The sequence below is a fragment of the Ascaphus truei genome, chromosome 7, assembly GCF_040206685.1.
Source record: "Ascaphus truei isolate aAscTru1 chromosome 7, aAscTru1.hap1, whole genome shotgun sequence".
In the NCBI taxonomy this organism is placed as follows: domain Eukaryota; kingdom Metazoa; phylum Chordata; class Amphibia; order Anura; family Ascaphidae; genus Ascaphus; species Ascaphus truei.
The window spans coordinates 6,223,707-6,250,789 of NC_134489.1; the positions used below are offsets into that span (position 1 = coordinate 6,223,707).

General features: G+C 45.9%; 1 protein-coding gene across 1 annotated transcript; it reads left to right on the forward strand.

Moving 5' to 3' along the window:
• The first annotated feature begins 1,931 nt into the window (after nt 1-1,931).
• Nucleotides 1,932-27,083, forward strand: LOC142498663 (uncharacterized). Its single transcript, XM_075606916.1, has 5 exons — nt 1,932-2,050; nt 7,108-7,366; nt 17,745-17,778; nt 19,561-19,681; nt 25,599-27,083. Exons 1-5 carry the CDS (start codon nt 2,008-2,010, stop codon nt 25,883-25,885), a joined length of 744 nt encoding a protein of 247 aa, XP_075463031.1. The 5' UTR covers nt 1,932-2,007; the 3' UTR covers nt 25,886-27,083.

A 27,083-nucleotide genomic window follows, 5' to 3' on the forward strand; every position in this document is an offset into this window, starting at 1 on the left:
ACCAGGACACATTAATAAATTAGTTATAAACAAATTACGTCTCACTTAAAAAGAATGTTATATTTATCTTAAAGCGTCCCCATTTATGCTGTGTTATTGATTTATTTCAGTTTCCTAAGGCCTGGGACATAGTAGGATCAGCCTTGTTGGACCGTGCTGAGGCGCACTCACGCTCAGCACTGAGCCCCTGCAACCGCAATGAGAGCGGCTTTAGCAGGGGCTCACGCACGCTTGCGGAAGCGTGTGTGTTACCTAAATTGTAGATTTGGCGCTCGCCGGAGCGCAGGGCCGGTCATGTGAGCGGTTCACCCAATGAGGGCGAACCAGCTCCGTGACGTCACTGGCCTGCCCCCAGACACGCCCACGGAAAGCACCGCTTTCCCTGAGCCTCAGCGCGCCTCCGCACGGGCAAAGTGTCTATGCCCGAGGCCTAACATAGCACAAACTCTCCCCTCCTTCATTCTATCTCCTCCTCCCCTCCCCCAATTCTCTCCCCCTTCTCCCCTCCCCATTCTATTTTCCCTCCCCTCATTCTCTCCACTATCCTCCATTCTCTCCTCTCCCCCCAATATCTTCTCTCCCCCCCATTCTCTCCCTTCCCATTCTCTCTCCCTCTCCCTCCATTCTCCCTCTTGCCCATTTTCCACCCCCCCATTCTCTTTCTGCCCTCCCCTCCTTCTCCACGCCCCCCATTTTCTCTCCATCCCCATTATTACCCATATTCCCTCTCCCCCTCAATACCATTCTCTCTCCCCATCTCCTCCCCCTTCCCTCTCACCCTCCCCCATTCTTTCTCTTCTCTCCCCCAATCTCTCTTCCCCCTATTATCTCTTGACCCCTTCCAATTCTCCATCCCATATCCCCCATTCTTGCTCCCCCTTCCCCCATTCTCTCCTCTACATTATCTTTCACCCCCATTCTCTCTCTCCCCCTCCCCCAGTCTCTGTCACCCTCCACCCATTTCCCCTCCCCATTCTCTATCTCCCTCCTCCATTCTCGCTCCCCTCACCCCATTCTCTCTCCCCCTCCCTTCCCCTCTTCTCTCTCCTCCCTTCTCTCCTCCTCCCTTCCCCCATTCTCTCTCCCCTACCCCCATTTTCCATCCCCAAAATTCTCTCTCCTCTTCTCCTCTCCCCATTCTCCCTCCTTCCCGCCATGATGCCATCCAAACAGGAAATCCAGGAGGTACTGTATGGTCACTGTATCATCTGCCCAATGTTGGGGGATCTGCAGTCATTTTATTGCTTCTCCCTCAGTTTGTTTTATCACAAGTTGCAAAAGTTGAGCTCAAAGGTTAAACTGATTGTAAACTGCACAAAATGATAACAACACATGCACCAAAAAAAACAGAAATCAAACCCTGTGATTTTCGGGGCTAAAAAGGTCAGTCACTCCTAGGAACAAAGTGTAATAATGTGACTGACAAGTTTAAGTGGTCAGTGTCCCCAAGGGGTCACATCTGGGTGACTGATTCCTTTTTTGTATGAAATCTGACGCTTATAGGTATTTTTAAATCATGCTTTAAATGTACTTTATAAACATGATGATCTGAGATTTGGGAGGGGTTTGATTTCCTCTGGCTGCCCCTTTTGTCTGATATCACTGAGTTCAACAAGACTTTGCACAGGCAAAGTCCCCCCCCCTTCCACGTATGTTTAAATAATTTGATTGGCAAACAATCCCCATTAAAAGTCCCCCGAAGAAATGTAATTTATAATGAAGTTCCTGTGAATCGTGCTTTTAGCATGGTTAGTTTGAGAAAAAACGATTGTTCCATTCTTCACAAAAGGTTGTTTTCTGTCTGGCTACATAGGATTGCATCTTTAAAAAACTATAAAGGGTAGACCGCTTATATAAGCAAATATGTTTGGGAAATTTGCACTTGTTGTATCTTCGCTCTTATAGGCTGCTGAGAGCGATTAAAAGATCAGCCCCATCCTGCATCTTTCTGCTGTTCCCATCTGCCTCACTCTCTCTCTCTCTCTCTGATGGAAGGTATCAGCTGTCATGAATTCCTCACCTATACACCAGGGCTATCTCAAGAAGTACGGTGAGTGAGATCATCAACCATTATATCCGGCATTTATAAATCTGCAGCCACCTCAGGGGTGGAATGTAACATGGCATCTTGTATTTATAATGTAGCTTTCAGTTCAAAAAGAGATATACAATCATGCAGCCACCTCTGGGGTGGATTCCTTAGTATTATCCTGTATTTTGAAAGAGCCTTTAAAGTCCAAAGTGTTTTACAATTCTGAATGATGCAGCAACCTCTGGGTAGAATAATGAATAACATCTGGTGTATGTAAAAAGTACCTTTCTAAATCAAACCACTTTACAGTTGCACTTTATGCAGCCACCTGTAGAGTGGAATTCTGGATTATATCTTGTATTCATACAGCACATTTCAATTCCACACAGGAAGCCACCTCTGCAGGTGATTCTAAATAATATATTGTGTGTGTATACATATAAAGCACCTTTCAGTTCCAAAGGGCTTTACAATTATGCATCATACAGCCAGCTCTAGGGTGGAATCCTAGATCGTATGTATCTTGTATTAATCATGCAGCTTTCTATTTTAAACAGATTTACAATTACACTTTATGCAGCCAACTCTGGGGTGGGTCACAGAATTATGCATCATGCAGCCATCCCTAGGATGAAATCCTTAATAACATGTTGCATTCATACTTTGGCTTTCAATTGCATAACATTTTACAATTATACTTCATGCAACTGCCTCTGGGGTGAAATCCTGAATAATATGTTATCTTTATTTAGTGCCTTTCTATTCCAAAACATTTTACAGTCATCTGTAGGATGGAATCCTGGGTAATATCTTGCATGTATAAACCCCATTAATCTAGGAGTCCCTTCCCCCATATGTTCTCAGTGCCTGTGTATATTATGTGTCCCCTCAGAGGATTAGTGCAACAGCCACAGATATGATTGCATCTTAATCCATACAGACTTCTCCCTGGCAGCCTCTAACGACATGTAATCCACACAGCATCCTGGAAAAGTTCATTATGGGGAATAAACCAGCACAACTCTGATTGAGTTGTATACAGTGCACAGGAATTAATAGATACAATAGATATTGAAAGACTGTGTACAAATAGATTAAGTCAAGATTCAACCACAGAGGTGGCTGAATATACATATAAATAAACATATACACACAACTTTTTTTAAGTGGACTTACAATTTCTATTTTAGGACACGCTTTCAAGTGTTCTGCTCTCTTCCTGAGTGTCACAGGAGACCAATGCTTTTAACACCAAAATACCCGGATCCTTTGATTGAGCAAAGCAAGAGATAAAATAAACTGTGATTTATTTACAGAATGAACATACACAGCTTGATTTACAATTACCACAAAAAAATACACTTACTAGTTACGCTGTTAAGTCTGGTTAGAGCAGGGGTGAGCAAACTTTTTATGCCGAGCCCCCCTTTTCATCCATGACATTTCTCAGGCCCCCCCTGCCTGATGCCATCAAAATCACATGAAAAATAAAAAAAGCCTTTATTAAGCGGTATACAATGTAAATACAAATATGTCTAAATACTTACATATTTCAACAGCTCGTGCTTGCAAAATTAGACTGCGTCCACGCTGCCGCTGAGAGCGGTGACATCACCAACTGTCCAAGCATGAGCACAGGGTGTCCTGAAATTTTTTGCAAGCACGGGCGTGGGGAAATTGGATCGGGAGGGGATGTGGGGGGTGTGTGCATGCGCGCACGCGCATTGACTGCTGCTGAGCACGCTTCAAAGTCAATTTTGTTTGTCTCCCCAACCGCCAAGCTTGGGAGAGCGTACGTGCACAAAGGCAAACCTTTTAGGGTGGCATTCATCCACCTCTTTGCTACCTCCCTTCCCTCTCCCCCCCTCCCTTTTTTCCTTCTTCCATTCGACTTTTTATTCTCCCTGCTCTTTGGCTTGCTGTCCCCAGTGTCATCCACACTCCTACCTACAGTATTATTTATTATTTATTTTTTTCCGTTTTCAATGTTGTGTTTTCACTTTTTTTCTGTACATTCATAGTATGAGTGATATAATGGCAGCCGACCCTCTCACTTGCAGAGGATCGCAGCGAAGCAGGTTGGCAGCGGAGGAAGCAGGAACACAGCGCTATTGTAGGGTAGAAACTGTAAGGAGGGGCTTTTGACATCACAGCGCTGGGGCGTGCTCCTCCCCCGTACCTCCAAAGCCCCCATGCGCGCACACACCATCACATTCCTGTTGGCTGCCCGCGCACAGCTTTTTTGCCCTCCAGCGCACAGCATCTGCCGGCCCGCGCACAAAGGTTTCGCCGCTTGCACCCCCCCCCTAGTGTGCACCCACCAGTTTGCACATCACTACATTCAATCACAACACCCACATGTACTCAATCACAGCACACTCAATCACAGCACACTCAGACACAGCACACACACTCAATCATAGCACACTCAGACACTGCCACACTGAATACATACTCACACACTCTGCGACAGTGCACACACTCAGACTGTGCGCACACACTGCACACTCTCACACTGCACACACTCACACTCCACACGCTCACACACTGCACACTCGCACACACTCTCTCACACTCTCTCACACTCTCTCTCACTCACATTTACACACTCACACACTTTTACCTGGGGGGGTAGTACTCCGCATGCTCCGGTCCCCCATGTGGGGGAAACAGACAGGAGGAGCTCTCTGTGTGCAGGGAAGGCCCCGCCGAGAGCAGAGAAGCAGCAAGGCCCTGCCCCAACAGCAGAGAAGCAGCAAGGCAATGCCCTGCAACAAGCAGAGAAGCAGCACGGTGCTTGTTCAACCGCCCGCGCACAGCGTCTGCCGGCACACCACCTGCGCCCCCCTAAATAATCCTGCGCCCCCCAGTTTGCGCACCACTGGGTTACAGGATGGATCTTTCACTGCATGACAAATCTTGTCACATGTTGGAACTTAGATGGAACTGCTTCCTGATGGCTGCAGGGTTTTTATGCACTAAACAGGCCTATACTTAACCCATGCAGCCAATCTACTCCGTGGGAATAATTCCTTAACCCTATCACGGACTTGCCACTACCTTGCAAACCTGACAGAGGGGCTTCTCAGTCTGCTCTGGGCATGTGCCAACTTTGCACCTTGGCCACTTAGCATATGAGGCCCATCCCCTCTACCAGGCGCCGCTCAGTCTGGGCAGAGCAACCATCTGCCAGGGTGGCTTTGAAATTCTCTTCCTTGGTAACTAAAGGTTTAACACCTCCATATCCTTGCTAACAAATGGTTAACACCTCCATATACTGGACTGCCTTTGAATCTGGTCCTTTGAAGCTTAAAGGGCGGAGTAGCTCCCTCTGTGTCCTATGCAAATGGATTTTTATCTATACTGAATGACTTCCTGTGACCATTACTTTAATAAAAATCTAAACCTTGGTGACTTTTATTCATTATTTTTTATATACCTTTATCAAAATTGCACTATAACCTTTTTAATGATTTTACCAGACCAGCGGTCACAGCAAATCTCAGCGTGCTCGGACCTTCCTAGCAGAAGTTAGCTAAAATCCATTCGCTGTACTGCGGGGTTTTAAAACCATATTTTTCTTTGCGCGGTTACAGGGAAACACTGCTACAGTAATACATTTCATAGCTAGACACATGATTCTCGCCACCTTATACCTGGTGGGAGACACACATACATGTTTATGGAATGCACAGTGTTTTTGCCATTACTGGGCTGCAGAGCTGACAATCTACATTTCCCCAATATGGCTAAGGGTCCCCCTGCCGGGCCAAATACCTTTATTAATGGCCTGGGTACCCCCTCACCGTCACATTGAGGTCAAGTCATACCGCTTTACAAACGTTTCTCTTGAGTTTAACACATATGGAAAAATAAAGATGACAAGCTACTGTGAGACGGGGCCTAACTGGGGCCCAAGGGGAATACACTAGGCCTAGTCTCAGAGCCATTGGCTCTGAGACACTACCTGCTGGATCCAGCTCCCTCTTCCGGCAGGCGTGGCTCACAGCACGCCAAAAGTATATATTCCCTGAGCAGGGGAATCCTCGAGCCCTATTGGCTGTCATGTGCCATGAGTTGTGCAGCCCCAGGGGCTGCTGGGAGTTGTAGTTACCATGCGGAGCTATGGGTGTAATGGCCGCCGCTCCTTGCTGCACTGCGCAAGCGCCAGGTGTACAAAGATGGCTGCCGCAACTTGGGAACTTACTGCGGATGCACGATCTGCTTCTGCGCATGCATGGCACAAAGAAAGATGGTGGTGCCATCACCGGAACACCGGCGACTCGCTCACCTTCTCCCAGCTCCGCAGAGACTAACAGCTGTCCCCCACATGCAGCCCTGAGGTAAGAGGGGGACCTGGCTACATCTAGATATTGTGATCCCACACCACGTTGCAGTCTCTTTTGTTCCAATTTAAGGCCAGAAACACTGTATTGTCTATGCAGGGGTTTATTTACAGGGATTAAATCATATAACAAGCCCACCGTCCCTTTAAGAAAACCAAATAATAAAATAAAATCCTATTCCCGTTAGGGAAACTAACTGACTTTTTCTTCAGTCCTCTCTAAAGACCGCTGGCCAACTATACTGGTTTCCAGCTAAAACATGCCCTGGCATATACACCAATATATTACAGTCTTTGCATAGAATAATAAGGGTTTTGCTTATCTTTAGTCCTTATGGAGCAGATGTCACCGCTTCAGCAAAGGCCTTGCGTCCTTTCCTTCTTAGGGGAACTCGGTCCCACCTGAGCCCAGAGAAACTCTCCTTGTAGGTTCCTATCCCCCCCCCCTTCTCTGGTCTCTCACTCTGTGACTCTCAGCAAGGCTCGCTCACTCTCTGTGGCAGCAAGGCATCACTCTGTGTTTGCCTTAAATACTTCCTTATTCACTGAGGGAGTCCATCCTGATTAATTAGCCGGCAGGTGAACAACCATTCCAGAGAGGATTAACTCTGTGTGAGCTGGAAAGCACACTTACTGTACTGTTCCAGCAGCTAGAGATACCTGATGGTATCATAATATACATACACTATGTCCTATGAACTTTTTCTTTCTCCCCCTCTCTGTCCTGCAGGTGGATTCCTATTCAAGCAGTGGAAGGAAAGGTTCCTCCACCTGACCCTAGAGGGCAGCCTCCTCCTGTCCCGGGACTCTGTGTCCCCCCCTGAGCTGGAGATCCCACTACACTCCCGTTGTCAGGCAGTGCTAGAGGGGGCCAAAGTGGAGGATATACCCAGACTGCCCGTGGGTGCTCAGAGGGACAGCTGTCTGGGACTCAGCCTGAGTGATGGGAAGACATTGATTCTAATGGCACCTGACAGACAGGAGTGCAGGTAACTGGCACCCACCATCCCTAAAGAAATGTTGAAAATTACCCTGCCAGAACATAAAGCAAAACATAGTTCAGATGCCAGTAAGACAAACCAATCCTCCAAACAATCATTAATACCAAAAATAATAAAATAGTTCACATTGCTTAAAATAATAAACGTGTATTAAAAAATATGTTACAACGTATCAAGACATTGACATACCGATTTTTCGACTCCACAAAGGACCATCATCAGGGTTACAATAAAGATTCACCAACTCCAACTCCCTAAAATTCTAAATATAAAATGGGTGTAAAACTAAGCCAATTTGGCAACATCAGAAGTATCATACTATCAAATACAATAATAGAATCCCTCTCAAACTAAAAGTACACAAAAAGCAAACACAGACAAGAAGAACATATCTTTGAGTAAACGCATTTTCATGATATCCTCATGGAAATCCTACTGTATGTACTGTATATTCAAATTTCTATCAACATATCCTAAAGAACCATTGTGAAAAAAAACATAAATTAAATAAATCTTGTATTCTGGACACTTAATCCTATTTTTCGTCCAGAAGAGAAAACATGGAAAAATGATCAATATGTTGTATTAAATTAAACAAACGGGAAAACCAGGTTAAGGTTAGTTCAAATGAGGCTCTAATTGGCTCTGGCTACGGACAGGCTACAGAGGTTATACGTGGAGACATTTCAGTGACATTTCTGCAGAGACTAATGGCCCATCGGATTAACACAGCAGGGGTCCCTGGCAGTCCCATTCAGTTGAATGGGACTGCCAGGGACCCCCGCGGTTAATCCGATGGGCCGTTAGTCTGTCTGCAGAAATGTCACTGAAATGTTGCAGCATGTACCCAGCATGTACCCAGCATGCACCCAGCATGCACCCAGCATGTACCCAGCATGTACCCAGCATGTACCCAGCATGCACCCAGCATGCACCCAGCATGTACCCAGCATGTACCCAGCATGTACCCAGCATGCACCCAGCATGCACCCAGCATGTACCCAGCATGTACCCAGCTTGCACCCAGCATGCACCCAGCATGTACCCAGCATGTACCCAGCATGTACCCAGCATGCACCCAGCATGCACCCAGCATGTACCCAGCATGCACCTGGGTCTTGTTGGTGATTGCTCCAGATTTGTTTTAGAATACTCGTCGGCACTATAGTAGTTACAAGACACATAGGGGTTTATTCACTAAACCTCGATAAAATCAGTGCATTGCCGAGCGACTTTGCATTGTTTTACCGCACACTAAAACGTGTCAAAATGGTATTCACTAAGAAAAACACAATTTTTTTTAAAGTGCGGTCAAAAAATGCAAGATCGCACTACTTGTTCTTTTGTATTTTTCTCGGTCTTATCACACTGAAAGTTTTTTTGTTTAAACTGCAGCCTGGAAGAGCTGCACGGCGACGCTGCGTCTCCATGCGCAACTCTTAGAGGCGATCGTGCAGTTTAAATATGAATTTTAATACTAGTGTGCGGGAGCAGGGAGTCTCCTGACCTGAAACACATTGATTTCAGCCTCGGGGACCCCTTGCTTTCAGAGTTACAGGCACCGTTATGTGGTGCCGGTATCCCCACCATTTTTAAATCCTCCGCGTCACGGCCCATGTGACCGGGGGATTTAAATACTGCAGGAGATACCGGAACCCCATACCGGGGCCTGTATTTCAGAAAGTAGGGTGTCCCCGTGGTAGAAATTTATGCAGTTCAGCTCAGGAGACCCCCTGCACCTTTACACTATTATTACATTTCCCATTAAAGCAGCTTTTACCTTAGTGGCTAGCCGCTAAGGCAATGAAGGGGTTAAGGCACGTAGCTGGTTTATTGGGGGTAGAGGTGGTGAGTGAGAACTTAGCCCAGGGTGGGTGTTTAGGCCTACCGGGAAAGTTGTGGGTGGAGTTAACCCTTTCATTACCACAGAGGTCGTAACAGCTATGGTAATGATGGGGTTAACCCCTCCCGCAACCTTCCTGGTAGGCCTAACCACCCACCCTGGGCCAAGTATCCCCTTCACTCACCCCCTCTACCCCCAATAATCATTAAAATACCTACTATCTACCAATACACAACCTACACACCCCATGTACCCTCAACAACCCCCCCCCCCACAGACCTCCCCATCTGTAATGGGTAAAATTACTATTATCCAGATATGGATAATAGTGAATTTGCCCATAAAAAAAAACCAGCCAGCATAAAGTAAATTAAAGTTCTACTTACCCATGCCAGGATGTAGGCCATCCTTGTCTTCCTCCCTTTCCTAATCACCATCCTCCATTGGCGGCAACATTACATTAAAAAAACACTCCTTGCCACTAACCCCTTAGTCATTTTAGCGGTTGGTTACTGCTATAGTAATTAAAGGGTTAACCCCTCCTCTTCCGCTACCCTCCCAGACAGTCTGACCACCCTCCCTGGGGCAACAACCCCCACCTCCCCCTAGCCCACTTCTCATTGATTGACACAGTGGTAAACCATGCTCCCAATATGGACATGGACTGCCACACTGACAATGAATGGGCAAAAAAAAAAAAAAAACAGGCACAAAATAAAACACATTACATGTAAATAAAACAAGCATTTGCCAATAAAACCATTGATTGGCACAGTGGTACATCGGGCATGGTTTGCCACTATGTCTATGAATGGGCAAGCTACAAAGAAAAAAACAAGCACTGAATAAAATAAATAATATAATATAATATGGGCATAGCTTTGCCACTATGGCAGTTAATGGACAATCTAAAAAAAAACAATCAACAAAAATACAAAACAATTAAATAAAAACAGGAACCCAAAATACAAAAAATAATAATTAAATAAAAATAAGCATTTGCCAAAAAATGCATTGTTTGCCACTGTGCTTATCTATAGCCCGGAAGGGGCATTGCTAAACACACAGGTAGTCACCGGGCAACTTAAAAATAAAAAAATACAAAAAATACAACAAAAATACAAAAATAACATACAATCAATGTTTTTCTTACATTTGATGTCTTCACCCACCGATTCCGACTGCAGCAGGAATCTTTTGATCCTCGACACAATGCTCCTGAACATCTGGTTCTTTTCTTCTTTCTTCAGTCTTCTCTTATTTAATTGTAATCCAATCCAATGAGGCGGATGTTGTCCCATCAGCTTCTTAGGCTCAAGTGAGATGGGACAGGCCTTATATAAGGCCTGTGACTTCACATTTGAGTGTCAAATGGTACATCCCCCAATCCGATTCACTGGTGTGTCATGTGACCGATTCTTTTAAAAAAAAAAAAAAGGATGTGACGTCATCAAAAGGGAGGGAATCCAGACAATCAGAAAGGCTGTGCTTCCATCCCTTTAAGATGATGTCACAAAAAATATGGCTGCCATCATATGTTACTCCAACCAGTCGGATTGGGAGATATACCATGTGAGGCATCACATGGTACATCTTCAATCTGATTGGTTGTAGTACCATGTGACAGCTTCCCTTTTTTTCCAAATGATGTTATGTCATTCCTTTTGAGATATAGATAAACACAGTGACAAGCAATACCTTTTTAGGCAAATGTTGTTTTTTAATTAATTGTTATGTATTGTATTTTTGGTGCTTGTTTTTTTTAGGTTTCCCATTGATTGCCATAGTGGCAAACAAAGCTCATATTATATGGGCATGGTTTACCACTGTGCCAATCAATTGATTTATTGGCATTTCTATTTTTTTTATGTCATGTGTTTTATTTAGTGGCTGTTTTTTTTTTAGCTTGCCCATTAATTGCCATAGTGGTTTAACACTGTGCCAATCAATGGGTAGCGGGGTTGTAGGGTGGGGTTAGTGCCCCGGTAAAGTTGGTTAGGCCACCCGAGTGGGTAGCGGGGGATGGAGGTTTACCTTTAAGTACTATAGCGGATACTAACCGCTAAGGTGATTAAAGGGTTAGTGGCCATTAGTTTGTTTTCTTTTGTAATGTTCCTGCCAACAGAGGACAAGGACGGGGAGGAAGATGAGGCAGGCATCATCCGTGCTGGATTAAGTAGAACTTTTATTTTCCCTATTTCTTCGATTCCAAGACACACCATTTTTTGCAATTTTCACATGTCTGAAATCGGGGTGCGTCTTACAATCGATGTATAACAAAAAAAAAAGTGTCTACAGTACTAACCCCCTCTTTTCACTTACCACGCTTCAGGAGAGGTCCCATGTCAGCGGAGGATGATGCAGGTGGCAGCGGCAGGAGAGGTCCCACTCTGCAGATGGTTGAAGATGGATAGCAGGCGGGAGTGTGGTGGGAGTGCGGCGCCGGCAGGACAGGTACCAAGTCTGCAGGTGAATGAAGATAAGACAGCATGTGGGCGTGCAGTGGTGGTGACAGCAGGAGATCATAATAGCAGGAGAGCTGAGCAGGAGCAGAGCGGCATAGAGGAACGGCTTGGGAGGTGCACATTGTAACACCGGAAGTTGACCGGTATCTTCCTGGTACCAGTGTTCACCTCCCAAACCATTCCCCTATGCCGCTCTGCTCCTGGTCAGCTCTCTGTCACGATGACATCAACTTTTATCAACACATTTATATTTCTGGGTACTTGATTGAACAGAACAAGTTGCAAAATAAATTGTGATTTATTTCCTTAATAGACAAACCCACGACATCTGCAGAATACACTTAAAACCACACTCACTGGGATCAGGAAACAAAATAAATTGTCCTTGGCTTGCCAGTGCAAGAAATGCAGCCTTGGTTTTAAAAGTCCTGTGGTTATGTAGTTGTTAACCCCTTCACTCCTGGACTGGTTGCTGCTGTACTGGAACAAAGTCTTGCATCTTTACATCATGTATTAACATTCAGGAATCACTGGGAAATACCTGAGGAGCCACAGTTATAGACTGGCCAAAGCTATCTTTAACATGTGGATCCAATCCCCTCGTGGGAACACAAAAAACCCCACGAATAGCCAAATGACCCACAGTTCCTAAGACCGGTCAAAAGGGCTGTCCAGTGGGCAGGGCGCATGGGTCAGGTTGACGCCCATGCCACTTAGCATACCTGGGCTACACCCATTTCTTGGGACCACTAAGTCTGATTTTTGACCAGAGGGGTCACTAGCCTGACATCTGCTGTGCATCAGCATGTCAGTTTTATATACATTATGGGTCTGCTGGGTCTTTTCATAACTGACACTCTTTTAGACAGGAAGATGCTAATCAGCTCGATCTCTTTGAGGCTTGGTCATAAAAATACCGAAGCTCATTCACCCATATCACAGCTGGATGTCCAAGTAATTCCTGCTTGGACTTACAAAAAAAAATACCTCCTGCCTTACATTTAAGATCTTCTATTGTGTGTTGGTTTAAAGGGTATGGCAAGCAATGCAATCCGCAATGCAATCCGTCTTTTACCCTCGCAGACAGGGAATGGATTGCAAATGGGGAATAAAAATGGCAGGGACAGGGCAACAACAGTAATGCATGGCAAATCAGGTATTAACCCTTTCCTCCCCGTCACACTCTCCCGCTATTATGATCTCCTTCCGCCACCACCTCTGCACGCCTGCCCGCTGTCTTCTTATCTTTATTCACCTGCAGACTTGGGATCTGTCGTTCTGCTGCACTCCCGCACGCTGTCCATATTCAACCATCTGCAGACGTGGGACCTCTCCTGCCGCCGCCTGCTTCGTCCTCCGCTGACATGGGACCTCTCCTGAAATATGTTAAATAAAAAAGTAATTTTCCTCGATTGTAAGGGCCAAATTGATGGTGCGTCTTACAATTGATGTAGTATCACAATTGATGTTGACTTACAATTGAGAAAATACGGTACTTTATGCTGGCTAGTTTTATTTTTAATGGGCAATTGCACTATTACAAAGAAGAAGAAGCAGGCACACGGTCTTACTCAAGAGGAAGTTTAATATGCTATAAAGTCCAACGTTTCGGCAGTCAAATACTGCCTTTCTCATATTAAACCTCCTTTTGAGTAAGACCGTGTTCCTGCTTCTTCTTCTTTGTACTGGAACAGTTGGGACTACAGGAGCTCCCCAGGACCAGCCACCGGCAGCTAAGTACCCCACCTCTATTACCATTGATATTGAGTGCGTGTCTCATCCTCTGTCAATTGCACTATTATCCATATCTGGATAATAGTAATTTTGCACATTACTGTACTGTACTTTTACTCATTCCTGTTGTTGGTACAGGGGGGTGGGTGAAGGTGATAGTTTCCCCAGGCCTTCCTGGAGGGTGGTGTGAGGGGTTAACCCTTTTATTGCCTAAGCAGTTGTAACTGCTAAGATTATGAGGGGGTTCACTTCTACTCTCACCCCCACATGGCATAAACACCCACCCTGGGGCAACTACAAGCTTCACCAACCCCCTGTACCAACAGCTGTGCAGTGCCTGCTATTTAACCCTTTCATTATCTTAGCGGTTAACCGCTATGGTAATGAAACTGGCTGTAATTTTTTTTTATTGCATAGGATTGATACCGGAGCCAGCGAGGACCCGCGGAGACCCCTGAGGACTTTGGCTTATCCTACGCCTTGTTTTGCCAGAGTGTTATAGTACTATAAAGCTGTTTACATGTGATTTTAGCCTGTTATTTGAGTTTTGTGAATAGCAAAAAAGGCAATATGCTCTATAAGGGAATTTATAAACACTTAGATGTTTAGCCCCATAATTGGGTGGATTGCTGTGACAGTAGGGATAGGTGGCATCACAAAATAGAGGTGGCCCAGCTACCTACCCCTAAAAAATGTGTAAACTGGCTATCTCAGTGAGGTTTAATTCAGTCAAATGTATTTAATGTCTGGAGTTCGAATGTAAAATAACTTATATGTAAATATATTGTCTGTAAAGCATTTTAAACCCTCATAAAGCAATCCCCCAGTCTTCGTTAGCCAGCAATGCAATGTGAAGTGATTTGTGATCTGTTTTTAATTACCGTAATGTATTGTGATTTGAGTGTCAGCCCTGTAAATGTGGATTGTATGTAATAATTTCTATGCAAGCAGACTGGGCAATTAAGTTAGCCTAAGCACTGGCATCGGAATGCAGGATTGAGTCAAAGGTGTCAAGGCATTTGGTGAGTGGGGAAGAGCGGATAATCAGGTCTGGAGATGAGCTCTCAGCAAGGAGAGCTTTGTTCCCTGCATACTCTGTGGCTCATACCCAGTGGGAGGTCTTGAGTGACTTAGCACGCCCCCTCTTCTCACCAGTGCAGCCGGCGAGCCCCGGCTGGAATTGATTCCATCAGTTTGATGGAGAACATCTTTGTAGTTTGATGGAGGACATCTTTGGAGTTTGATGGAGAACATCTCTGGAGTTAGACAGAGTGTGGAGTTTGACGGAGATCAGCTGGAGATATATTTCACTGTGGCTGCTGTGTGTTCGGCACTCTGATATCCAGGACGAGAAGCGGACAGGGTAGGTCCCTTACAAGTAGACTCCTTTTCCCCCCACATTTCGTAATGTGTCGTGGGGGAGCGATACTCTCAAGTATCTGGGAGTCTACCTGTCTGCAGCAGAGAACCCGGCCCCAGAAAACTTCAGTGATCTTGAAGAACGAGTCATTGCTCTTCTGGGGTCGTGGGTGTATCGAAAATGCTTTCCCTCACGGGAAGGACTCTTGTGATCAACCAACTGGTGGCCAGTCAGCTGTGGCACCGGCTGATAGCCATGGGTCCAACTCCTGAATTTGTCAGCAAGATCCAGAGGAAGTTGCTGGACTTTCTCTGGATGGGGAAGCATTGGGTCTCTGCGGGAGTTGCGTGCTTCCCTTTGGAGGAGGGTGGACAGGGAGTGGTGTGTGTCCGCTCCCGGATACACACTTTCCGCCTCCAATACCTGCAGAGATACCTATTCGCAGATCCGTCTCCGCAGTGGTGCCAGCTGGCGACCAGTTTCTTTCGCCAGCTGTGCATTATGGGGTATGACCGGCAATTGTTTATCATCAGGCCCGAGGGGTTAGGTAGAAACTTCTCAGGTCTCCGTGACCAGGAAAGGACAGGCGGCGGTGGGGGTTGGTTTCCTCACCGAGCACCTGCTGTGTAATCCAGCAGTGAGGGCTCGGATATTGGATTCACCCTATATCTGCCGCCAACTAATCCTGGCGTGGGTGACCAGAGTCGGGGATCTCCTGGACTACGAACAACGGGACTGGGTATCGGCAGAGGTGCTCGCGCACCGTATGGGTCTGCCTAATGCCCGTGTCCCTCGTCATCTGATCCATGAGATTAAAGATTTCATCCACCCCGACTCACGCACCTTCATCGAGGGGGTATTGCAGACCGGAGAGCCCTGCCCACCTATCACCACCAGCTCTCCGGATCTTTGTGTGTGACCAAAGGCACGGCAACCCCCTAAGGCTCCTCTCTCCCCCAACTACAGCAGGTTGGGGGACATGTCCCCAGCATGTTTCCACGGCATGTTGAGGAAAGACCTGTACTCTCTCGTGCTCCATACAGTGCACTACCTCGCCCTCGTCGCCCGCCCCGATACCATCTGGAGGCGGGTACTTCCTGCAAACGAGGGCCAGAGGCCCCGGTGGAGGGAACTCTATTCGGAGTTGGTTCCCCGTCCCGGCGGGGATTTGAGTTGGAGAGTCCTCCATGATGCACTGAGCACGGGAGAGCACTTGGCCCACTTCACGGACTCCCCCGCCACCTGCCCCATCTGTGGCGAGCAGGAGTCCATGTACCATATTTATTTTAGCTGCTCCAGACTGCAGCCCCTCTTATCCACCTTGAGGGGCCTTCTCCTGCAGTTCTGGCTGCACTTTCCCCTCGCCTTTTTATTTTTGGGTGCCCAGTGTCCCGGGACAATATGCCTAGGGATCTCCTCGTCAACCTGCTCCTGGCATTGGCTAAGATAGCCATTTATAAGACCAGGAAGCAGAGTTTGGAGTGGGAGGTCTCAACAAACATCGTGGCCATGTTCCGGGCACTGGTGCCCTCCTGTATCCGGGCAGAGTACACGTACGCCGAGTCCACTGGGACGGTTTCAGAGTTTGCCTCCCAGTGGTCGTCAGGCGGGGTGCTCTGCTCGGTTCCCCCCCCATTTGGATTTTTTAACATTAACTTCCATATTTTAGTGCACATTATTTTAATTTACTGTTGCACTTGATACCGGTTTATGTTATATTTTTGTTAGTCTGGTATTTTTTTCTCACTGCATCCTTTAAGGACCAGTGAGTTACCTGTTCGCCGGTCAATCAGGCCTTACCAGATTAAATCGTCCTCCTCCTTACAGCTCCCCCTTCTTCCTCCTCACAGCTCCCTTCTCCTTCTCACAGCCCCCCACCCCTTCTTCCTCCTCAACGCTCCCTCTTCTTCCTCTTCACAACTCCCACCACCTCCTTGCAGCTCCCCCTTCTTCCTCCTCACAGCTCCCCCTTCTTCCTCCTCACAGCTCCCCCTTCTTCCTCATCACAGCTCCACCTTCTTCCTTCTCACAGCTCCCCCAGCTTACCTAGTGGAGGTCAGCTGGCAGCAGATGGATTTCAGCGGTGTGCCAGTGGATGGCGGCTGTGGATGAGGAGCATGAGGGCGGCAACAGCAGAGGGCAGTGGTGGAGCCTGCCCTAGCAGAAACTAGAAGTTGTTATTGACTTCTGGGTCATACCGCTGGAGCGGGCTCCACCACTGCCCTCTGATGCCGCTGCCATGGTCGTCCTTCAAAGCCGCAATTCCCCACCTTTGATGCCACAGTGCTGCCATCCCTGCCAGCAAAACCTTTGTTCCTTAATTTTCCCATTATCCCTGAAATACGGGATAATTATGCGTCCCAACAGACCTTTCAGGTACACTGGGACAATTAATTGAAATAGGGAACAATCCCGTATATATACAGGACGTCTTGCAACACTAGGTGTACTATCCCCAAGCAGTAAACCTGCTTGTACCTATTTTCAGAGATGCACACACACTCCTGACTGTGACCAAGGCCCACTGTGACCAAGGGCCAAGGGCATCTCCAGCACTTTGGGGATGCTGATAGGCTAGTCCACAGCCTCACTATATAGACAACCTATGACGCTCCAAAAGATTTTGATTGTCCAATGTTGGAGCAAGCGTACAGTAGAGGGAGACTACAGGGGTTCCTGTGGCATTCAGGGACCCTCCAAGAGCACTGTAGTGTGCTCTGGTTCTCCTCTACCAGTGCCCCCTCAGCAGCCTGTGTTATTATAGTGGTGGAGGTGTTTGGTATGTATGAAGGGTGTGGGGTTAAGGAGACGTGTGAGTGTTGTATAAGGGTAGTGTACCTATTTTAAGCTGTTAAAATGTTGTAGAGTATGCAAAATAAAACAATTAAAATATATTATTGAACATTATGCTCTTTCTTATCTCTTATGATCCTTCTCATACATATTTTTTTCATATTCTTACAGTAAATGGATAAACATTCTCAGAAAGGTCAAAGAGGTAAGCATGGGTGCTATTTTGGCGATCCAGGGAGGGGGAAACACCTCAACATCTTTCAAATCCTGGTGGAGGAATATCATCTAAGATGCTGATTCAGGAAAATATAATTTTACTTATTTTTCATTACAGTCATGCACTTCAGTTGTGAAATCCTCCAGTGATTTTCTATTCTATTTCTATTCTAGTGTTTTGAAAAAAAAAAAAACATTATATGGTCTCTTAAAAATGGTCACTGACAATGTTTTTAAATTTCTTCCATTAACCAAACAAGAGAGTTTTTCATTGATGTAGCAGTGTATATGCGCTGTACATGAGACCTGTGAGGTTTAGAAATATCTGTACTGATGTAGAAGAGATGTGTGTAACCCCTCTTTATTTTACCTCAGATTACTGTATATGGCCTATCACTGAGGTGGGAGCCTGAGTCCTATGGGTTACTGTTTAATTCTTACAGTGTGTGATACATGTTGTGTGAGACTGTATTGACTAGACACAACACAGTGGTAATGAATTATAACAAGCTATATATGCTTATATAGCTATAATGTGTGGTGTTACATATCTCATATGAATCAGTACGGTGACTCTTAATCTCAGAATCACTCCATACACATATATACTTACACAAACTATACCAACAGTGCAAGCGCAGCGCAAACAAATAATAACTTTTATCTCTGTCCGGCCGCCCAATCATTGGGTACTGGCCTGTAGATCCTGGTGTGCTAGCATAATCATAGGAGCTCATAAACTGTGTGGGTGTTGCAGGCCTGGTGCTTCACAAAGATCAAACTGTGATGGCAATATAACTGCAGTTTATATCCTTTGAGGGTTAGCTCACCCACGCCAAGCTGGTGTAATTCCTACACAGTGGCTCCCTAATCTATCTCGGAAGTAGCCTCTGTCTGCCTGCTTCCCTCTCCACTGTAAGGTGCTGGTCCCAGCAGCAAGCACTGGTCCTGTAGGGCAACTCTCTTTGCAGTTCCCTCACTGTTAGGGGTCCTGCATGGACTCTGTGCAGGATGGGCCTGCACACACTAGTCCAGTGGAATGTAATTCTTAAAGGGGCATGTCCTGTGCTGATAGAAGACACACGGGGTTACATGTGATGTTTGGAAAACTCTGTACAGTACACTTAAAGAAGATAACTGCGAAGTGTTGGAAGTTTTGTACACATGACGCAGAGACCTGTCCTGTTTGGAAAGTGTTGTATACTTGAAGAAGAGACTTGTGAGGTTTGAAATGCTCTGCACATGTGAAGAAGAGACCTGTAATATTTTGATGGCTCTGTACACGTAAAGAAGAGACCTGTGAGGTTTGGAAAGCTCTGTACAGATGAAAAAGAAACATGCGAGCTTTGGAAAGCTCTGTACACCTGAAGAAACCCAGGAGATTTGGAAAGCTCTGTACACCTGAAGAAACCCAGGAGATTTGGAAAGCTCTGTACACCTGAAGAAACCCAGGAGATTTGGAAAGCTCTGTACACCTGAAGAAACCCAGGAGATTTGGAAAGCTCTGTACACCTGAAGAAACCCAGGAGATTTGGAAAGCTCTGTAGACATTATCACATCAATGAGAAACTCTCGTGTTTATCCATTCATTATATAACAACCTAGAAAGAATCTACACTTCCTCAGGAAACACAGCCACAGGACTTTGTTCTGATAGATTACAAAGCGATGCTTTAGGGTTTTTAAATATCAGCCTCCTTGTATGCTCTGCTATGTGTCTAATGCGTTCTACAACAGCTCTCTCACAATCCCCATTTCTCTGTGATTTCAGAGCCTCTCCCAACCTCCCCCCTCTCTGGGTAGCTGCAGACTGCACTCCAGCTCTCCCGTTAGAAGATGCTGCTGGCGAGAGCTCTCCACTCAGACCAGGGATAAGGCTCAAGGGAAGAAAGGTGCATGATCCTAATCCTTTTCATGTGGGCAGAGGGACACTGCTACAGCCAACGCTATTCATATGCTTCTTTAAGCAAATGTGTCTTAGGCCTGGGACATAGTAAAGACTTTGGTGCTGCTGCTTGCTGCCGCTCGCTCTACCAGGAGCTTTTTGCTGTCCTGGCAGAGGAGACAGCAAGCGCGCTTGGGAGGCGGGTATCACTGTGTGCGTGTGTCACTTGGTAGCTGTCAGTGTGTGTGTGTGTGTCACTTTGAAGTGGTCTGTGTGTTTGTGTGTCACTGGGGAACCTGTGTATGTGTGTGTGTGTATATTATATAATATTTTAAATTTTTAAAAAAAAGACATGTTGTGAGAATAAATTATTTATTAACATTGTGCAACTTTGATAAATATATTCACACACACACATCACACACACATACATCACACACACATACATACATCACACACACATAAATACATCACACACACACACACACACACACACACACACACACACACACACACACACACACACACACACACACACACACACACACACACACACACACACACACACACACACACACACACACACACACACACACACACACCCACCCACACACATATACACACACACACACCTCTGTGCTGCCTCTGTCTGGTCTGGTGGCTCTGTAGTTAAAATGCCGGACCGGCTGCAGCCCCATTGGATGGGAGCGGTCACGTGACCGCTCCTCCGCTTCCCCGAGCGGCAAATTTCAAATTTGCCTGTCTCGGGGAAGTTTCTCAGCCTTCGTACGCATCAGCGCGCATGCGGAGGGAGAAACTATAGCCGCGCTGATTACAGATGCAGGGGCTTAGTGCATCTGTTCAGCGCGTCTCAGCCCGCTTCAGCGACGCTGATTTCACTATGTCACAGGCCTTAAGGTGGGTCTTAAAGGTGAACAGAGAGGGTGCTAGTCGGGTATTGAGGGGAAGGGCATTCCAGAGGTGTGGGGCAGTCAGTGAGAAAGGTTTAAGGCGGGAGAGGGCTTTAGATACAAAGGGGGTAGAAAGAAGACATCCTTGAGAAGAACGCAAGAGTCTGGATGGTGCATAACGAGAAATTAGGGCTGAGATGTAAGGAGGAGCAGAAGAGTGTAAATCTTTAAAAGTGAGGAGAAGAATGGAGTGTGAGATGCGGGATTTGATCGGAAGCCAGAAGAGGGATTTCAGCAGGGGAGACGAGGAGACAGATTTAGGAAAGAGTAGAGTGATTCTGGCAGCAGCATTTAGGATAGATTGTAGGGGAGACAGGTGAGAGGCAGGAAGGCCGGACAGCAGGAGGTTACAGTAATCAAGATGGGAGAGAATGAGGGCCTGAGTCAGAGTTTTAGCAGTCGAGCAACAGAGGAAAGGGCGTATCTTAGTTATATTGCGGAGGAAAAAGCGACAGGTTTTAGAAATGTTTTGAATGTGAGAGGAGAATGTGAGAGAGGAATCGAGTGTGATCCCTAGGCAGCGTGCTTGGGCTACTGGGTGAATGATCGTATTTCCAACAGTAATGTGGAAGGAGGTAGTAGGGCCAGGTTTGGGAGGAAGTATAAGGAGCTCTGTTTTTGGCATGTTACGTTTCAGTCGGCCGATGGCCATCCAGGATGATATTCCAGAGAGACATGCAAACAAAAAGAAAGCGCAAAAAGGGAAAAACACAATTAATAAAGATAATAACCTTTATAATAAACGTAAAAATACATACTAAAAATCGTTTACATAAAATAAGGGTTCACATGAACCCACACTTCCACAATTGCAGAGTACTAGCGGGGATACCCTGAATCAAAGCCCCTAGGTTTAGTGGTGTTGAAAAGTCCTGGGATAAGGCTGGATATTACCACAGCTTACATTGATTTCAAACAGGGACCGCACTCCATGCAAAGTAGGGGAAAACACCGCAGTCTCTCGAGGTCCCGTCGTCACGGCCGCTCTCCGCCCATATGACGCTTCTTCAGGAGTATGACTAACCACTCCCATAGCTGCTCTTAAATAGCAAGACGGACAATTCCTCTTATTAAATTCCACAGGAAGGTTCTCTCTTAGCATATTGAGCACATAATTCTGTCTCCAGTCACGCATTTCTTGTACAGTAACTTTGCGTTACCAGGAGGAATAACATCTTCTACACCTGTAGGCACAGCAGATCTGCTACTAGATCTGTTTGGAAAATGTCCCAGAATTGTACGTCCATCACCATCCAGTGAGGTTGCAAATATATCATTTATTCTGTACAAGAAATGCGTGTTCGTATCTACCCCGCTGATCACGGGAGAGGGAAAGCTGCAGAGGGAGACCACCTATTGTGAATCAAGGGGATCTATTGAGACTGCGCACATCTTTGCTACTATATTCCAGAGAGACATTCAGAAACTTTGGTCTCTATAGCAGGTGTAAGGTCAGGGGATGAAAGGTAAATTTGTGTGTCGTCAGCATAGAGGTGATATTTAAACCCAAAAGATGTGATTAGGTCACCTAGAGAGAGTGTGTAAAGAGAAAAGAGAAGGGGTCCCAGGACAGAGCCCTGGGGTACCCCCACAGAGAGATCAATAGAGGAGGAGGAGGTGTTAGCAGAAGAGACACTGAAAGTACGATGGGAGAGGTAGGATGAGATCCAGGATAGGGCTTTGTTCCGAAGACCAAGAGTATGGAGAATGTAAAGGAGAAGAGGGTGGTCCACGGTGTAAAATGCTGCAGAGAGGTTGAGTAATATGAGCAGAGTGTAATGACCTCTGTCTTTGGCAGCATGGAGGTCGTCGGTTATTTTAGTGAGGGCTGTTTCAGTAGAGTGAGCAGTGCGGAAGCCAGATTGTAGAGGGTCTAGGAGAGAATGGGTGTTGAGAAAGTGGAGCAAGCGAGAGAAAATAAGACCTTCAAGGAGTTTGGAGGCAAAAGGCAGGAGGGAGACAGGTCGATAGTTAGAAGGACAGGTAGGGTCAAGCTTGCTGTTTTTGAATAATGGTATGACTGTTGCATGTTAGAAGGAGGATGGAAAGGTACCAGAGTAGAGGGAAGAGTTAAAAATCTGTGTGAGCATAGGGATTATAGAAGGAGCAAGAGGTTTTAGGAGATGGGAAGGAATGGGATCAAGAGTACAGGTGGTAGAGGGAGAAGAGGAGATCAGCAGTGACACATCCTCCTCCGAGATAGCAGAAAAAGAGTCAAGAAAGGCAGGAGGAGAGTTAGGAAGTGGTGTGGGATGGGAGGAGGCAACAGATGGGATGTTCTGATGTATGGATTCCACCTTTTCCTTAAAAAAGTCAGCAAAGTCCTGAGGTGAGATGGAGGAAGAAGAGGAGGCAGCCGAGGGAGGTCTGAGTAGAGAGTCAAAGACAGAAAAGAGTTGGTGTGGGTTAGACTTGTGTGTGTTGATTAGTGATGAAAAGTAGGTTTGTTTAGCCTGAGAGAGGGCAGAGTTGAAACAGGACAGCATAAATTTGTAGTGAAGGAAGTCTGCAAGCGTATGAGATTTCCTCCAGAGGTGTTCAGAGGAGCAAGTGGAGGAACGCAGCATGCGTGTGTGGGAATTTAGCTAGGGTCTGGGGTTGGAAGGGTGAGGACGGCAGAGAGAAAGCGGGGCATGTAGATCAAGAGAGGAGGATAAGGCAGAGTTGTAGTTCCTGACCAGGTTGTCAGGGTCTGAAGCAGAACTGAGAGAGGAGAAGGAGGAGCGTAAAGTGGAATCAAGAGCTGGTAGGTTAATAGAGCGCAGGTTTCTGCAAAAACTAGGGCTAGATGGAGAGGGGGAGAAGCGAGAGAGAGAAAATGAGATGAGGTGATGGTCAGAGAGAGGAAAAGGAGAAATGGAGAAATCGGTGAGAGAAAAGTTTTTAGTGAAAACCAGGTCTAGTGGCCATCTTTGTGGGTGCTGGCTGCAGTCCACTGTTGAAGGCCAAAAGAAGAGGTTAGAGAGAGAAAGCAGGAGGCCCAAAGAAGAGAGAGGTCATCAATGTGGCAGTTGAAGTCCCCAAGGAGAAGAACAGGGGAGTCTGAGGAGAGAAAGAAAGAGAGCCAGGATTCAAAGTGAGAGAGAAAGGCAGAGTGGGGATGAGTAGAGGTAGGTGGGCGATAGATGACGTGGACCCGTATCTACATGGTTCCTACCCAGGGCTGTGGGATTCCGGAATACAGGCACAGGCACCTCTAGGAGTGGGCATTACAAAGATATAGAGCCTATCACCTCTAGGTTTAAGGGATACAGAGGCTGGTTCTTTTAGTCCTGAGGGATACAGAGCCTAGCACATTTTGTTCTCAGAGTTACTGAGTCTTGCACTCCAAGGTCTAGATGCTAGCTTGATATAGCCTTGGCCCTTCTAGGGTTGAAAAGAGATCCTGCCACATCTAGGACATACTCAATCTTCAATTAAATCATCAAATTAATAGCCTATTGGGGCTAGGGAATAGTAAGGGTGAAAGTAGAAACACTACCAACAAAGAGGATGTTTTAATAAATGTGGAAAGTTATTTAATTATCTCCATCAGGAACATAGACATTGACTGCAGATAATGACTCCTTTGTCCACCCAGTTTGCCCATTCTCCCATCTGCTCTAAAAACTCAGACCTGATCAGATCCTTGGATTACTTTCATATTTAGGATTATGTTTATGTCGATTCAAAGAATTCCCCTACTGTAGTAGTCCGTACCACCTCAGCTGGTAACCTAATACACTAATCCACTACTTTTTCTGTGAAGACAGATCTCGTGAAGATATGGACATAAATTGGCATTTTTACCAAACCAGTCCAGTTTATGAAATATTTTACTGTATATTAAGAATTCTGTACTGCATGCTTCTTGTATTTAAAGAAGAGTAAAATAGACGTCAGGTCACCTTATGTTCTAATTTCTACCTGCTGTGTAACCTCACAGCCTATTAGATCCTTGTCTGGTTTCATATTTAGTGTCTATCCCAAGCAGTTCTCAATTCCCTTACTGTATTAGGCCCAGGACATAGTGAACTCAGCGTCGCTGAGCCGGGCTGAGCCACGCTGAACAGATGCACAAAGCCCCTGCATCTGTAATCAGCGCGGCTATAGTTTCTCCCTCCGCATGCTTGCTGATGTGTGCGGAGGCTGAGAAACTTCCCAGAGACAAGCAAATTTGAAATTTGCCGCTCGGGGAAGCAGAGGAGCGGTCACGTGACCGCTCCCATCCAATGGGGCTGCAGCCGGTCCGGCATTGTAACTACAGAGCCACCAGACCAGCAGAGGTGTGTGTGTGTGTATGTGTGTATATGTGTGTGTATATATGTGTGTGTGTGTGTGTGTGTGTGTGTGTGTGTGTGTGTGTGTGTGTGTGTGTGTGTGTGTGTGTGTGTGTGTGTGTGTGTGTGTGTGTGTGTGTGTGTGTGTGTGTGTGTGTGTGTGTGTGTGTGTGATGTATGTGTGTGAATATATTTATCGAAGTTGCACAATGTTAATAAATAATTTATTCTCACATGTCTTTTTTTTTAATTTTTAAAATATTATATAATACACACACACACACACACACACACACACACACACACACACACACACACACACACACACACACACACACACACACACACACACACACACACACACACACACACACACACACACACACACACACACACACACGTTCCCCAGTGACACACAAACACACAGACCACTTCAAAGTGACACACACACACACACTGACAGCTACCAAGTGACACACACACACAGTGATACCCGCCTCCCAAGCGCGCTTGCTGTCTCTGCCAGGACAGGAAAAAGCTCCTGGTAGAGCGAGCGGCAGCAAGCATCAGCGAGCAGCAGCACCAAAGTGTTTACTATGTCCCAGGCCTTAGTCTTTACAACCTCTGATGGGAGCTGTCCCATTCATCTATCAGCATATACAATGTGATGAACATGCCTCTCTTTCTTCCTCAGCACAGTGTAAGGAGAATTGCTCCCCTCGCTGCCTGCGTCATGATTCTCAGCTCCACTGTGGAGTGAAGACAGCCTGTGTGCTGATGGGAGGAGCTGCAGCTGGCCCATCCTTGGGCTACATGGTCACCTCAACCCACAGTGCTCGCCCTGCTGACACTCCCCCTCCGGACTTTAGAGAGCTGGGCGTCCACCCTTCTGCCGATGCCGAGGGCTGGCAGCATGAGGTGGATTTCGATTGCATGGATCAGGATTTCAACACATTGGATTTTGGTGGCTTTGCCTTCTAATCCATTCTCCACTATCCCTGAGGCCGTCTGCAGGCTCTGCACTCTCGAACCCGAGCTTGGTTGTACACGTTCTGTAAAGCAGCCCTCAATCTTTGGGGAGATTGCTGCTTCAAGGCAACTTTGCAAGCTTAAAAAGGGACATTATCATTTGAGTCTGATTACCTTCAGTTTTAATGCTGTCTGATATTTTACGGGATCTGGAATAAGCTTTGGGGACCTTAGTGAGATCTGTGCATACTGTATCTGCACTCTGTTTCCTGCCCTAACAATGGCCTATAAAATGGAGGGTTATTGTCAACTTCCCCCTCTGTGTACCACAACGCTATTACTGTATGTTTGAAAGGGACAGTGTGTGCTGTTGTTCATAGAGCTTTAGTGACACCTACTGGTTACCATCAAATTACAGGCACGACTTTCTAATGTACTATTTCTGTATATATGTATTTCTTTATTTTCCGAGCACCCACCAAGTCAATTTTTACACACATTACAGTAAAGGGAATATAATATTACAGATGGAATAAGAGCATCGAGACATACATGTAATCGAAAAAGGAGTCCCTGCCCTAAAGGACTGATCTAATAGGCATGTGAGGAAACTAATATATACAAAAAAGTAGGATCCTAGAATCACTCAAATCCCTATTGCAGGCACTACTCTATTGTAGCCACATAGAAATTGTACTAGAGATGTCCTGAGTTTCAATTATCCCCTCAGTGTTCTTGTACAGACGTGGTTGTAACAAATGCTCCTATGACTGGAGGTATATGATAGCTACTAATAAAAACCGCCTTATGGGCCAACAATAATAACATGTTATTTTAACAGCAACAACGGTGAAAAACTGTGAGAATATATATACCTGTGTACATTAATGACATGCTTCACCCTATATTGGAACCTGTATCAATTATCATCATAATTATTCATTACATTTTGTGAGCGGTTTGGTCAATTTTGTAGTGTTTACATGTAAGGAGACTAACGGAAAAAGGAGGAGTAAATTAAAATGAATTGGTCAGGGTGAATATAAGAACATATATAAAAATATACTGTAGTTAGTGAGTGGTGTTGATCCAGGACTAATTAAACGCTTTGTTGAACAGTTAAGTTAGAGAGAAAGTGTTTAGTGAACATTCAAACCGTGGGAGTTCCATTTTAGGATGCAGCATGTGAGGGGGTGATAGATGTGAGAGA

Bases quoted from the DNA above. Each gene is read 5' to 3' on its own strand.
- LOC142498663 (XM_075606916.1), top strand. From the start codon at position 2,008: ATGAATTCCTCACCTATACACCAGGGCTATCTCAAGAAGTACG. The intron at 2,051-7,107 runs GTGAGTGAGATC...TCTGTCCTGCAG, and splicing joins GGGCTATCTCAAGAAGTACG to GTGGATTCCTATTCAAGCAG. The intron at 7,367-17,744 runs GTAACTGGCACC...ATATTCTTACAG, and splicing joins CCTGACAGACAGGAGTGCAG to TAAATGGATAAACATTCTCA.